Source organism: Octopus bimaculoides, chromosome 22 (assembly GCF_046866305.1).
Source record: "Octopus bimaculoides isolate indiv1 chromosome 22, ASM4686630v1, whole genome shotgun sequence".
In the NCBI taxonomy this organism is placed as follows: Eukaryota; Metazoa; Mollusca; class Cephalopoda; order Octopoda; family Octopodidae; genus Octopus; species Octopus bimaculoides.
The window spans coordinates 11,348,196-11,364,879 of NC_142949.1; the positions used below are offsets into that span (position 1 = coordinate 11,348,196).

General features: G+C 37.0%; 1 protein-coding gene across 5 annotated transcripts in view; it reads right to left on the reverse strand.

Moving 5' to 3' along the window:
• LOC106880532 (alpha-1,6-mannosyl-glycoprotein 2-beta-N-acetylglucosaminyltransferase) overlaps positions 1-16,684 on the reverse strand; it is a 472,677-nt gene that overhangs the window by 85,871 nt on the left and 370,122 nt on the right. For all 5 annotated transcript variants that reach the window (XM_089339717.1, XM_089339718.1, XM_089339719.1 and 2 more), the window contains one exon: positions 1,510-1,607. In XM_089339717.1, the coding sequence (XP_089195843.1) occupies positions 1,510-1,607 (98 nt within the window). The remainder of the gene's footprint in view (positions 1-1,509; positions 1,608-16,684) is intronic.

Here is a 16,684-nt window from a genome sequence, read left to right on the forward strand (position 1 = left end):
AAAACCCCATAAGGAAAAAAAGACTCATCGTTTTTCCCCCATAAATATATATAATTTATATAAGGGCATTAACTATATAGTAATGCCTCACGCTTAGAGGGACTAAGTAAGTCAAAAACTACCTCACTTTCGGTAAATATGTTGCTTATTTTTTTGGTAGTTTTTGACTTATTTGGTCCCTCTAAGCGTGAGGCATTACTATATAGTTAATGCCCTTATATAAATTATATATATATCATCATCATCATCATCATCATCGTTTAACGTCCGCTTTCCATGCTAGCATGGGTTGGACGATTTGACTGAGGACTGGTGAAACCGGATGGCAACACCAAGCTCCAAATATATATATATATATATATATATATATATATATATATATAAACATGCATATATGCACCTTATATACACTATTTACATTTGACGGGTATCTGTCCTCATCTTGTTTGTTGTAAATAATGTACATAATTCCCATCTCTTAAATATAGAGCTATGCATATAAGCATTTTACAGACTGTGAGGGAAGTTTGGCTACCATCTGTCATTGTCGTGGAGGAACTGAAGATCTCTGAAGAGTTCTATCCATATTGTGATTAGAAGAGATAGCAAAAATGATAGATAATGTACAGAAAGAAATGTATGTGTGGTGGTGGTGGGGGCTAACAGAACTTTAGACTATTTGAACATTGGAGTAACTGAATCCTTGTTCCTCTTTCATCTCACCAATATAAAATGCCTTGTGGTTGTTGGTAGTCTCTGAAGCCCTAGAAAGATGGATCTGCAATGTCTGCAAGAAATTGCACATGTGCTTTGTTTCATCATCATCATCATCATCGTTTAACGTCCGCTTTCCATGCTGGCATGGGTTGGACGATTTTACTGAGGACTGGTGAAACCAGATGGCTACACCAGGCTCCAATCTGATCTGGCAGAGTTTATACAGCTGGATGCCCTTCCTAACGCCAACCACTATGAGAGTGTAGTGGGTGCTTTTTATGTGCCACCAGCACGAGGTGGCCAGTCAGGCAGTACTGGCAACAGCCATGCTCAAATGGTCAGGAGCCAGTCCAGCGGCACTGGCAACGACTTCACTTGAATATTTTTTTTCACATTCCACTGGCACAAGTGCCAGTAAGGCGATGCTGGTAACGATCACGCTCGAATGGTGCTTTTTATGTGTCACCGGCATGGGAGCCAGTCAACTTCTCTGGCAACAGCAATCGAATTGTTTATATAGTACATAAGCTCACTCTCTCCACCAAATCAATACTGCTCATACAGGTGGTTGGTGAGTCCCATGTGAGATGCTGAAATCATTGCAGAGCACAACTTGTGATGAAATATTTAGCTCAAGAACACAACACATTGCCCAATATGGGAATATGGAACCATGACCTGGCGAAAATACCTTTACATAACATTTACCTGTTCAACAATCCATTGAAATTTCGTCCTCTCCCACCGTATGGAACAAAAGGTGTAAAAATGAAATCTCAAAACAGTACTCACTCAGCTTTTTTGACATTCCTTGGGCAGTCATTAGGGTGTTCACCAGGGAATTGCGATGGGTTTAATTGTAATGAATGAGGAAAGAAAATCTGGATAACCTGTTTGAAAGAGAAAATAAAAACAGAAGCACATGAAACGTGTTGATGACAGATGTCATCATTTTGTGATAATACATGAAAAGTCTTCAGGATAAGCTTTACAATATTTAAGTGGACATCAGTGTTTAGGACAAATTACTTAAATAAAGTGGATATCTGTGTTAATGCTTGAGAAAGTATCAGAATAAACAATACAAACTTTAGCATTCAGATTTCTCTGTCATGTCTAATGCATTTTTTTTTATTTGTTTCAGTCATTTGACTGTGGCCATGCTGGAGCACCGCCTTTAGTCGAAAAAGTCAACACCAGGACATATTCTTTGTAAGCCTAGTACTTATTCTATTGGTTTTTTTTGTCAAACCGCTAGGTTACAGTCGACATAAACAAACCAAAATCAGTTGTCAAGCAATGGTGGGGGACAAACACAGACACACACACACACACACACGAAGAGCTTCTTTCAGTCTCCATCTAGCAAATCCACTCACAAGGTTTTGTTCGGCCTGAAGCTATAGTAGAAGACACTTGCCCAAGGTGCGGCACAGTGGGACTGAACCCAGAGTCACGTGATTGGTCAGCAAGCTACTTACCACACGGCCACTCCTGCACCTTTAAAATTTGTTCACATTCTTTTGAATTAATCATACATTATCTCTTAGCTTCAAGATTTTGATGATGTGATTGTTTATTTTCAGAATGGCATTGTTGGGTAGGTATGAGTGCTCAGATCTGACCAGTTTTAACATAAATCAGATGAAATATTTTGACTGTTTATGGTTTATTTAAATCAGGGGTGGGGAAACTTTTTAGAGTGGCAGGCAAAACTTTTCAAAAAAGAGGTTCGCAGGCAGATCATAGGTTCTAACTCTTATATCTATGTAAATCTTGTGTATATCTATGGATAATTCGAGATACATTAATAAAGATAAATTTAACACATTAAATTAACATGTAACATCTTCATTAATGCCGCTACTGAATTTAGGACATTTATATTACATATGAGGTATTCTATAGTTTTCAGATAGAGTGTAGTTGGGTCTCAAGGGGCTGGTACAAACCTAGCGATATGTTTTATAATGAAAACAAAATTTCCATTCAAATGGCAATTGCCGGATGATTTTCTGTTCGAGTCTAAATGTTTTAAGTTGTAGTGGAAACACGACCTATTGTCACAAAGAACCATACGAATATTGTATAAATTTTATAATTGAAAAATTGACTATATTTTGTACATAGGAGTATACCAGCCTGCGGGCACAATAAAATGGGATTGCGGGCACAATTGCACCCATGGGCAGGGGTTTCCCCAACCCTCATTTAAATGCTAAAAGATTTGTATATGTATGTATGTATGTATGTATGTATGTATGTATGTATGTATTTGTGTCTGTTTGTGTCCCCACAATCACTTGACAACTGATATTGGTGTGTTTATATCCTGTAACTTAGCACTTCGGCAAAAGAGACAGATAGAATAAGTACTAGGCTTACAAAGAATAAAATCTAGGGTTGAGTTGTTTGACTAAAGGCAGTGCTCCAGCATGGCTGCAGTCAGATGACTGAAACAAACAAAAGAATATTATTGATATCTCAAAGCTATGAGATGATATATGATTAATTAATTAATTAATTAATGAGATGATATATGATTAATTCAAAACAATGTGAAGATCTCACTAATGGCTTGGTTTCACATGCAAACACTTGGAGGACGTCCATGTCTGCTGCGGGTTTGCTGAAGCCTGGCAAATCTAATTTGGGACAAACAGGCACAACTGCAGGGGCTACATGGGAAGGTGGGATGATCAAAGAAGTACAAGGACTCCCTGAAGTACCTTGATTCCTGCCATGTTGATCACCACAGTGTTCTATTCTTGCCATTGACCATGAAGCCTGGCATCTCACTGTCCACCAAGTAACAGCTCCCTTTGAAGGCATCCGCAGGACCATCCTTACTGACAACAGAGTGATGAGGAAGAATAACAGGGACACTATAACCAACTCTGATGTGAAGATATAAGCATTTGACAGGGTGATGTGAATCTCAAAGGGTTGATGTGGGTAGGGACCCCCTTCAGTCATGAATGACTATGGGATTGAACCCAGAAAGTTCCCCTCCTGGGCTCAAATCTGGGCAAGATTGCTTATGGAAGACCAGCAGTCACCCATGCATACCAGCTTTCCCTCTCTATGCCACCAAAGTTATCCAAGAGAAAGGCAAAGGGGCCGATACAACTTAGCACCAGTGATGTCACAGCTCATTTCTACAGCTGAGTGAACTGGAGCAATGTGAAATAAAGTGTCTTGCTCAAGAACACAACACACAGTTTGATTCATGAATTGAAGTCACCACCTCATGATTGTGAGTCCAACACTCTAACCACTGAGCCATGTAGGTATGGATATACTAAATGATGGGAGTCAGCCAAATTTAATTCTTTAGAATCACACTTGTGATAAAGCGAAGGGCTGTGTTAAGAGAACTGGAGCTACAGAGTCAGGACCAATTATTGGGTTGCTGGAATTGGATTTGAAATCGATGTGTTTTACTGACTGAAAAACTTGATTAAACATAAAGTGTAATAACGGCATCAGCATAGCAATTACTCGTATACGAGTCTGACCTGTTAGCATGAACCATGCTCTCGTTAATTGTTTTCTATTCTAGGCACAAGGCCCGAAATTTTGGGGGAGGGGGCCAGTCAATTAGATCCACCCCAATACGTAACTGATACTTAATTTATCGACTCCGAAAGGATGAATGGCAAAGTTGATCTTGGTGGAATTTGAACTCAGAACATAAGGACAAACGAAATACCGTTAAGCATTTCGCCCGGTGTGCTAACGTTTCTTATTTCTTTATTGCCCACAAGGGGCTAAGCACAGAGGGGACAAACAAGGACAAACGGATTAAGTCGATTACATCGACCCCAGTACGCAACTGGTACTTAATTTATTGACCCCGAAAGGATGTAAGGCAAAGTCGACCTCGGTGGATTTTTGAACTCAAAATTTAAAGACAGGTGAAATATCGCTAAGCATTTTGCTTGGTGTGCTAACGAGTCTGCCAGTTCACCACCTTAAATAATAATAATAATGATAATAATAATAATCCTCTCTACTACTATAGGCACAAGGCCTGAAATACTGCTAAGCATTTTGTCCAGTGTGCTAATGTTTCTGCCAGCTTGCCATTTTAGTATGCTCCCGCTAATTGTTCTTAAGAGCCTGTGTAGTTAGTTGTGAACAAACATTGGTACCCTCACAGGTTTTCTCTGACCAGGTGGCAGTTTGACTATGTGACAAATAGAGGGAGAGAAAGCTGCATCAGTAAATAGCTGATACTCAATTTCATCTGAGTAAACTGCAGCATCATGGAATTAAGTGCCTTGCTCAATGACTCAATGTGCTGTCCAGCTCAGGAATTGAACTCATGGCTGTATGATTGTAAACCTAATACTCTAACTCAATGGTACTCAACCATTTTTTTTTTGCCTTTGGGCCCCTTTAATTCCTATTTTATTCTACTCCATATAGCCATTTGCTGCATATATAAGTGTGTATATGTTTGTATATGTGTGTGTGTGTGTATACATATAATCTTACTGTGTGTTTATAATTAAATATTATTAGGAACTATATATAAATAAATTGTTTTACAATATCTGGTGTATTGTAAAAATATAACTGATTTATTGCAGATAAATTTTCACCAACAAAATCTTATATGGACCCTATCAAAGGTCGTATGGACCCTGGTTGAGAAACACTACAAACCATTCGACCACACACTTTCACTAAACTGTAATATAATGTGTTGAAATTTCCAATTTTACAAATGTTAATTTGATAGTTTCTTCCTCTGGAATTATTCAAATCAAATTTAACTGTTTAGCGTCAAATGTAATGCTTACTCATTCACTTTGTCTTAAATTAATCGTGCATTATCTTGTAACTGAGATATCGATTGTGTAGTTGCATATTTATGGGTGACATCATAGGCCGGATGTGAAAGATAGTATCTGGGTAGTTTGAACAGAAAACAGGTCGGATATTTAAGTCAGATAGAGCTGGTTTAACTGCTAATGGGTCATAGTCTTCTACGAAGGAGGACCTGTTTGAAGCAATTCTGTTTCTAAGAACAAAATCTTAGTCAATTTTGGATTTGGAATCAAAAGACTACCCTCTATACTTACAGACACAATACGTCTTTATTTACATTATTTACATTTGACGGATATTTGTCCTCATCTTGTTTGTTGCTAACACAACGTTTCGGCTGATATACCCTCCAGCCTTCGTCAGGTGTCTCGGGGAAATTTCAAACCTGGGTTCTCATTCCTAAGGTATCATTATTATTACTATTTTGTATGTGTATTTTGTGTGCAAGATTCTTGATGTGGATACGTGTGTTGAAAGAAATACAATTAAACCAGTGCATGTGTTTATTACCAACATAATGCCTCTCCCAAGGTTTAATTGTATTATTATTATTATTATTATTATTCAGGTCACTGCCTAGAATTGAACCCTTTTCTTACCATGTTTCTGTTAATGTACTCTTTTATTCCTTTATTTGTTTCAGTCATTTGACTGCTTCCATGCTGGAGCACAACATTTTAGTTGAACAAATCAACCCCAGGACTTATTCTTTGTAAGTCTAGTACTTATTCTATCAGTCTCTTTTGCTGAACTGCTAAATTACAGGGATGTAAACACACCAACACTGGTTGTCAAGTGATGGTGGGGGGACGAACACAGACACACAAACATATACACATATATATATGACAGGATTCTTTCAGGTTTCTGTCTACCAAATCCACTCACAAAGCTTTGCTCGGCCTGAAGCTATAGCAGAAGACCTTTGCCCAAGGTGCCACACAGTGGGATGAGAACCCAGAACCATGTGGTTGGTAAGCAAGCTATTTACCACACAGCCACTCCTGCACCTATAATCAATTTTTTTAAATAATGAAGAATTAAATAAAATAATTTTCTAATTATCAAACAGGGATCTGGAACAATTTAGCATAACATTTTGATGGAAGATTATAATTTACATCATACTAAAACAGTAAGTTTATGTCATAGAACTTGGGGCAGTTTCAGGCAGGTTGGTATCAAAATGGTTAACTCTTTAGTATTTAAACTGGCCATACCCTGCCTCAAATATTTTATGTTCAAATCAACCAGATTTGGTCTCTCAGACCTACCCTAAAATGTCATTCTAGAAATAACAATTCCATCTTTGAAATCTCAAAGCTCCAAGATAATGCAGGATTAATTCAAAACAAGGTAAGCAAATAAACATTACATTTGACAGAGGAATCTGAATGCTTAGGGGATTAATAAGTTTTGCAGGGATAAACTTTGTATAATTTTTATTTCAAAATATATATTAGCAACAGGGACGATATCAATACTGAGAGGTAATATTTATGGTCACTAAAATGTGGATGTTCTGTTTGAAAAATTTATACTGCGATAGTTACCATGAGAGAAAGTCTTGTATTGGCTTTTGGTGCCAAATGTGCTCTTGTTTATATCATTAGTAGAGAGAGGTAAATCTCCGCCATTTCCATAATTTATTATATTACATTCGCCTTGTACCTTGTATTCCCACAAGGTTTTAATGGGGACGCGGAAGCATTACGTATCTAATTGATGACAGCATGGGTCTTTAGTTGTTGAGGGTGTCGTGTATTGGATAAAGGGCCACATGGTGTGGGGGTGGGGGTTGTGTTAAGGATGAGGAGGTGATGCATTGGAAAGTGATGCGCAGGATTTATGCTCTGTTTGTTTGTTGGTTTCTTTTTTTTTTTTTTGTAATTTTGATTAATTGAAATTTGATATGAAGAAATGGATAGAAGGCGGGAGGGAGGGAGGGAGGGAGAAAGGGCATGACGGAAATAAGTGTAGAAAGAGTGAAAACAGACACAGAAGAACAGAAATGGATAAAGAGAAAGAGAGAGAGAGAGAAAGAGAGAGAAACAAGTAGAAAGAAATAGAGTAACAGATGATGAGAAAGATCGTAGAGAGATAAGGTAGAGATTGTGAGAGAGTGATAGAAATGAAAGATACATATATATAACATTATCATCATCATCATTATTATTATTATTATTGTTGTTGTTGTTGTTGTAAGGCAGCAAGGTGGAGGAATCATTAGCACGCCAGGCAAAATGCTTAGTGGCATTCTGCCTGTCATTACGTTCTGAGTTCAAATTCTGCAAAGGTCAACTTTGCCTTTCATCCTTTTGGGGTTGATGAAATAAGTATCAATTGAGGACTGGGGTCGATTTAATCAACTAGTTCCCTTCCCCTAAATTCCAAGCCTTTTGCTTATAGTAGAAAGGATTATTATTATTACTATTATTATTATTATTATTATCATCATCATTAAGATACTTTACCAGCTCAGGTGGCGGCGGGGTACCACAAATCCATATCTGTAGAGAATTATTTAATGCCAATGCTTCTTATGAAAGTGTACACTGTAATAAAATAAGAGCTAATAATAATTTCTTGTAGTTGAGACGCATAGTCAGATTTTTATAATGTATCTTGTGTCTACAAGCATTCTTCAGGCTCTGGGCACATATAAAAATCTGCCTAGCTACATGCCTTAATGGCAAGAAACTATTAGTAGGTCTTATTTTATTACAGTGTACATTAAATTATATATATATATATATATGTAAATTCAATTGAAGGTTATATTAGCTTCATGAAGGGATGGTATCATCCAAGGAAATATTGGTTCAATACCTAATATTTTTTTTTGGGGGGGGGGGAGGAATTAATTTCCTTAAAATAATAGTTATATATATAAAAACATATAGTTTATATTCATATAAAAGAAAAAGAAAATGGAGATTGGGAAGTTCGTAATTGATTATTATTAACAACAAATCAATGATCCTCCCTTACAGCTGTTTCAATTAATACTCAGTGAATTGAATATTAAATTTATATGCCCTGAGCATAATATCCTCAGAGAGGAAAAAATATACCCTTGGATGTTTTATATATGTGTCTATGGATTCATTATAGTAGACTGAATTTGTTTTTAATAATAAACAATTACCAACTTCCCAATCTCCATTCTCTTTTTCTTCTTTTATATACACGCATATATATACATATACATGAGTACCAACATTCTATGTGGTAGTCTTGACAATTGCTAAGAAATCTCTCTGCATGAAACCAATGGTAGTCTTGTTAACTTATAAATAAGGAATATTTAAGCACCAACATAGTGTTGTGCACATTCTCACTGTTTGATATTAGCATAAATCTATGTGTGTGTATATATATATATATAAAGAGAGAGAGAGAGGGCCAGATGAATAGAAGGATTTGCAATGCTGCGAACTCTACATTAAAATATATACTTAGAAGAGAGTCACGACTTACTTAATAGACAGAGAAAAAAAGAAAGGAGGGGAGAAAATGAGAAATAAAAAGACAGCAGAAAGAAAACTAAACAAAATATAATAAAAAACAACAAAAAACGAAAACAAAAAAAAAACAAGAACATAGATAAAAAAAAGCCAGCATCCTATACCCACCACCAGCACCACTACCACCACCACCACCACCACCACCACCACCACCACCACCACTGCCGAAGATTTTGGTTAACAAAAAAAATGAAGTGGTTCCTTTTTATGAAAAAGAAATGTGTCAGAAAATTTTATCTCCTTTTAACAATAAGGAGAATATTTTCTTTAAAAGGGGTGAAAATGGGGTTTGATTGGAGAGAGTGGGAGGGAGGCGTGTCATTTATGTAAGAAAAACAGAAGGGGTGGAGAAAGAGTAGGCAGTGGGGGGTGAGGTATGAATGATTGTTATGGCTTTAAACATAGATTGGTGGGGGCGGTAGGGGGGTGCTTGTTTTTCCTTAGCTTTTGTCTTTGAGACAGAAGCATGTTTGTTTGTGGAGCATTAGAAAGAGATGAGGGGGAGAAGGAATGGTATGGAGGGAGTGGGGAGATGAAGACAGAAAAGAGAATGAAAGATAGATTGTGGGGAAGGAGTGATTGGATAGAGAGGGAGAGAAATGGGGGGGGGGAGAAAGACAGAAAAGCGAGAGTGAGGAAGAGGGAAAGAAAGAGGAGAAAAGGGGATGTGTGAAGAGAGAAAAACAAAAAGAGGTAGAGAGAGAGGGGGGAGAGAAGGGAAAGAGAGAGATATAGGAAGAGGGAGAGGAGAAAATATGAAGGAGGCAGAGGAGGAGAGAGAGAGAGAGGGGAGAGAAGGGAAAGAGAGAGAGGTATAGAAAGAGGGAGAGGAGAAAATGTGAAGGGGGAAGAGGAGGAGAGAGAGAGAGGGAGGAGAGAAGGGAAAGAGAGAGAGGTATAGAAAGAGGGAGAGGAGAAAATATGAAGGAGGCAGAGGAGGGAAAGAGAGAGAGAGGGGGAGAGAGGAGGAATGTGAAGGAGGCAGAAGGGGAAAGAGAGAGAAGAGGGAGGGGGGAAAGGGACATGGCAGTGGGGGGGGTGAATGTGAAAGAGGGGGACAGAGTGACTGAAGGGAGTAGAGGGGTAGGAATGGTGGGGTGGGGGGAAAAAAGAGCAAAGGAAATTCCTGCATGCAAGGTATTTCCTTGAATTTAACATTTGTCTGTCTGTCTGGGTGGATGACTGGAGCGGGGGGGGGGGGGAGGAGGAGGGGGGTGTTGCTGATGTGTGAAAAATAAAAGGATGGTTACCAGGGGGTCAAGGGTAACCATTATGAACACTACCACCCTCACCACCACCCTGCCATTTTTGTGGGCCTCCTTAATGTGTGAATCATTTTTGCCATTTGTTAACTATTAGGACCACCAATGAGAGAGAGGGAGGGGGAGAGAGATAATAGGAAGTGGATGGTGGTGGGCATGGCCGGATGGGTAGGAAGTGGTTTATACTGTCAGTGTGGTGTGGTGTGTCTGATATTAGATAGACATTAGAAGAACAGACTAAGCAGAAACCAAATCTGAGACAGAACTAAAAACGAACATCGTTAATTAAAGCAGAAATTGCAATTTTTTAATACAGATGGAGCACTTAGTAATTTGACCAAATATATGTCAGTAGGTCAAAGGTCAGAGAGCAACAGATGAACTAGATTTGTGTGTGAGTGTGTGTGTGAGTGTGTGTGTGTGTATGGGGAAATTAAGCAGAATGGAAAGGTAGAAATGAATAGTGAAATTATTAAGACTTCTCAAAAATTCAGTAAGTTGGAGGGGAGGGGCTATAAAGAAATTCACAAGACTGCTTAGCATAACCTCATAAGGTACTTTTTCAAGTTAATATCAAAATATTTTATGTGGAAAAAATATTAAAAAAAAAAAAAAAAAAAAAAACTGAATCAAAAATAATTATGTGCTGAGGAAAAGACATTTTACTCAAGTTCTTTATCCCTTTGCATGAGAGGTAACTCTGGACGTGGTTTCACTCTTATTAAACCTCCTCAGCAAAGCACATATGCATGTATACACAGGCATGCCAAAACACTGTATAGTACAGCTATGGTACTATACTGATAATGTAATATTGATATAAGTGTACTGTATGATATAGTATAATGTATGGCAGAGCTGTACTAAAGTATTACCGCAGAGCATAGCAGAGTGTTAGAATGTATGGCAGAGCTGTAAGCTATAGTGATAATGTTCTATGGATATAACTATGCTGTATGGCATAGTATGGTGTATCGTATAAGCTGTAATACCATAGCAGTCAAATATGATGTATGGGAGAGTTATTGTACTAAAGTGGTACCATAGGGCAGGGTTTTCAAACTTTTTGACTTGCGGACCCCTTTATATTTCAGGCTTTACCTTAGGGACCCCCTTATAAACGCTTATGAAATTTAAACATAAATATTTGCTTAAAATAACATATATTTTTACATTTATTTATTTAACAGTATTTAACAAATAGGTTTATTGCCAATTAAAAGATTTCGATTAAAAAACATATATAAAATCAAATTGCCCATAAAAAGTATGAAATTTAAACATAAATATTTGCTTAAAAAAAACATATATTTTTACATTTATTTATTTAACAGTATTTAACAAATAGGTTTATTGCCAATTAAAAGATTTCGATTAAAAAACATATATAAAATCAAATTGCTCATAAAAAGTATTTGCTGTCCACGGACCCCCTGTCTTGTCCTTGCGGACCCCTGTGGTCCATGGACCACAGTTTGAAAACCCCTGCCATAGGGTATTGTAGAGTGTATGGTAGAACTGTAGGCTATAATGATAATATAATACTGTATGGCATAGTATGGAATATAGTATAAGCTGTGGTACTGAAGTGGTATAGTATGGTGCTGACATAAAACGGTAGAATGACATGAGGTATTAAAAATCTCTAGAAACTTTGGTTTTTGTTTGTATTCTTTTAGTCTTTTACTTGTTTCAGTCATTTGACTGTAGCCATGCTGGAGCAACCACCTTTAGTCGAATGAATCAACACCAGGTCTTATTCTTTGTAAGCTTAGTACTTATTCTATCAGTGTCTTTTGACGAACTGGTAGGTTATGTGGACGTAAACAAACCAACACCAGTTGTCAAGCGATTGGTGGGGGGGGGGACATACACAAACACAAATATACATGTATATACATATACATAAAACAGGATTCTTTCAGTTTCCACTCACAAAGCTTTGGTCGGCCCAAGGCTATAGTAGAAGTTTAAGGTGCCATGCAGTGGGACTGAACCTGGAACCATGTGGTTGGTAAGCAAGCTTCTACCACACAGTCATGCCTGCACCTGTATATAGAACTTTTTTGTGGGGTGGGGAGCAGGGAATCGAAGCTCACTAAGTAATATTTCATGTAATGTAGACTAGCTGTTATCCTGTGCATCTGTTACCACATCAAATCATGAAATGATTGTAGGAACTATTAAAATGAAAGAGAAAACAAGATAAAATATACTATTTAGATGTCAGTTATATATGTGTGCGTGTGTACTTATATATGTGTGTGTGTGTCTACTGTTATATATATGTGTGTGTGTGTGTGTGTACTTTTATATATATGTGTGTATGTATATAGATAGATATAGATATGTGTACATGTGTACACATATATGTATCTAAGCAAACCTACGCATATCTATGTATGTATACACTCACACATATATATACATACATGCACCTCCCACCCACATAGATATATGTGTGTATGTGTATACATACATAGATATGCGTAGGTTTGCTTAGATACATATATGTGTACACATGTACACATATCTATATCTATCTATATACATACACACATATATATAAAAGTACACAGACACAGACACAGACACACACACACAAACATGTACACATAAACACCCATGCAAAATTAATACAGTCACAGAAAACTGACAAAATTTATTGTCGTGGTTTTTTCATCAGATATAAATCCCATCTTTTCACTTTTTCTAAGGGGATTTTATTTTAAAAGCTATTTTACTTTCGTTTATTATTATTATTATTATTACTTTTCTTTTTTTGGCGTTATGTAAAATCCTGTTGTTTTTCACACAAAGTAGCGGCAAAAATAAATGGAGAAATAAAAAAAGAAAAAAAAAATCTAAGAAAATAAATAAAAGAATTTTGCAAAGCTAATTCTTCAAACATAAAATTTCTTGAAACAAAACAGGAGAGAACACATCAGTTTGGCACCAAAAAGTAGAGAATGCAATAAAAATTTACCAAAAGAAAAAAAAAAAAAAAGAAAGAAAAAAGCTCTGTACAACCAATAATGGCAGATGGAGTTTTCTGAAAGTATTGTTTCAAAAATCTTTGTTGAATATAAAAACAGCATAAAGTTGTCTGGTTTGTTTGACATTTTTGGCACTTAGTGGCATGCACGACAGATTTGCAAGTTTAACGGAGCAGTCAGCCGTGACAAAAACCACTTGTTGCTGGCTTTTTTTTTTAACCCCTCTAAAAATGTCGCCTTGGTTACTATAAAGTTTTATACAAAACCACTTTTCAGCAGATTAACCTGAATTTTCACTTGGCTGCCACCAATGAAGTCCGTTGTATCAAGTCAACTCTTCCCAACCCCACCCCCCACACCACCAAGTCAAATTGTTTGCTCCAGTTCATTCGTCAGCATTCAATTCTTGAACATTTCTTAAACCTATGGGCATGGGTGGATGGGCAGAGTGGGTACCATTACAATTCTCTCGCACATTTATAGTCCATTATTTCGTTTTTTATGTCCATTTTACCATGCTAGCATGGGTTAGGTGAATATATTCTTTTCTACCCTAGGCACAAGGCCCAAAATTTTGGGGGAGGTGGTGCAGTCGATTAGATCAACCCCAGTACGCAACTAGTGCTTAATTTATCGACCCCGAAAGGATGAAAGGCAAAGTTGAATAGGTGAATACATTATCAAAACATTATTTTACTGCTGGATGATTTTGTTGTCACTAACCCTTTCTTGTTTTTCAATTAACGAGGCATCTCGTATTCTGATCTTTTATTACTGTGCCATCTTTGAAGGCACAAAGCCAGCAGATGATTTGTGGACATTTTGGCATTAGAAAGAGCTTCCAAATATGGGAACTATACCAAAGCAGAAGTTGGAGCACAATACAATTCTTGAACCCACTGGATCTTGTCAAACTATCCAGTCCATACCAACATGGAACATGGGGGTTAAACGATGACGATGACAATATATAGAATATGACTAGCACTCTGTCGGTTATGACAATGAGGGTTCCAGTTGATCCAATCAATGGAACACCCCGCTCATGAAATTAACGTACATGTGGCTGAGCGCTCCACAGACACACATACTCTTAAACTAGTCCTCAGGGAGGTTTAGCATGACATAGAATGTGACAAAGCTGGCCCTTGTGAATTACAGGTACGACCCATTTTTGCCAGCTGAGTAGACTGGAGCAATGTGGAATAAAATGTCTTGCTCAAGGACACAATACATTGCTGGGAATTGAACTCATGACCTTGCGTTCATAAGCTGAATACCCTAACCACAAAGCCACACATCGTCACACACACAGATGGGTGTGTGTGTGTGTTTGTGTGCATACATCACTGAATGTAGCTCAAGGATTTTCAGAGAAGCACAAACGTAAACATATACGCACGCATGCTCACCCTGACACACACACACACACACACACGACAGGCTTCTTTCAGTTTCTGTCTCCCAAGTTCATTCCTAAAGATTTGGTCAGGCAGGAATAACAGAAGACGCTAGCTCATGGCACCACACATTGGAACTGAACCCCAAACCAAGTGACTCTTCATTGGTTTACACCAAGTAAACATGTAACCCCATGAGGCCAATTAATGAATTAAGGTCAAGCACACACTTTGCATGAAGGCACTATAACAGAGTCACTCAACAACATCATTGTCATCATCATCATCATCATTTAACATCCATTTTCCATACTGACATAGGTTGGACAGTTTTCACGGGCGTCGGCCAGCTGGAGAGCTGTCTGGGCTCCACGTCTGTTTTGGCATAGTTTCTATAGCTGATTGCCCTTCCTAAGGCCAACTAATATTCATTGTCCTTTTTTCAGTTTCTGGTGTCGGACAATTTTGAATTTAATCTAATTTGCACTAATTTTCACCCAAATATTGATGCAATAACAAATATCCACCAAACAGATGTTTCATATTCTAACTATATCAATATTCTATCTATATCAAAATGACTGAATTTTTATTGTTCTTTATCAACTGTGAACAATATTTTCATTAAGTTTCTTTAAACGTTTCTTATTAAGAAGTGGTAAAGATACAAAAGAACAAAGGAATTGCTTTTGTTAAATCAAGAAATCTATCTTTATTAATGATACGGATGTTAACCTCTTAACATATTATCCTGTGTATTTCCATTTAGAGATGTCTCTAGTAAATATATATTTGAAAGAAAATATACATTCACTGTACTCTGAGGTACTTGTCTCTTATTTCTAACCCAAAATACTTCGTTCATGATGTTATTCCTGTTTTCTATCATTAATGAACAGTAACTATCATTTTGATCAATAACTTCAAATAAATCGTAACTGATCCAAAATAATTTGTGTACTTTGTCTTCTTTATATACAGATTCAAAATAAATAATTAAAAAATACAATATTTTTTGCATGCAAATTGAAAAAAAATGTGTATATTAAAAAGGTTTGCATGATGGCGGTTGATATGTTATCCATGATTCCACGATGGAGTCAATGATAGAAGATTGTCAACTCTCTGCTCTACACAGAATTAACTACAAATGCCTCGTGAAATAAATCAGACATTTGAAAGTCTCCTCACACATCAGAGAGCCACGGAAGACTGTGTTTCAGGTGGTTCGTTGCTTGCTACCCATGAACCAGTTGGTTTACCATGGAAAGCAATTTAAGAACAATCCATTTATCTAAATCTGGCAACCGTCAACTCTTTAGTTAGAAATTGCAACAATTTTGGTTACAAGAATGAATGCTTCCTGGGTTGAAGTAACGGAAAGGAAAACAAGGAACTAAGCAGGAACAGATTCCAAGCAAGACAGGAAGGAAGTGTTCAGATATGAAATTTTAAGTAAAGCATCCTACTTTTTAACATAACAACAGAAGTTGTGGAAGTTTTGTCAGATTCTATTCATAAATCTTTTAACACTTCTCTGGCCGTATTTCTATGGAAATACACAACTTATGGTTTCAGTGAAAAGGATTTGGCAAAATAACTATTCTTGTAACTAATCTGATCTTGGAAACATAACGGAAGTGTCTTCCACACAAAATTATGTCGGATGGTTTTAATTACAAACATGTCTATGAATAAATATGTATTTCATATCAATGAACTGGATGCCTTGTTTTTACATCTAACTGTTTTATGCTGGCAGGAGTTGGACAAATTTTCTAGGGAATAGTATTCTACAGTTGGATGCCAACCCTGGCACCAAATTTTTGTTTGTTTTCTTTTTGAGTATGGCAATTTCAATAGTCTATATACATTGAATTGCTGAGTGGAGTATTTTAAGGATACAAACATCATTACTACTGAAGGAGTTACTATGGAGACATGCA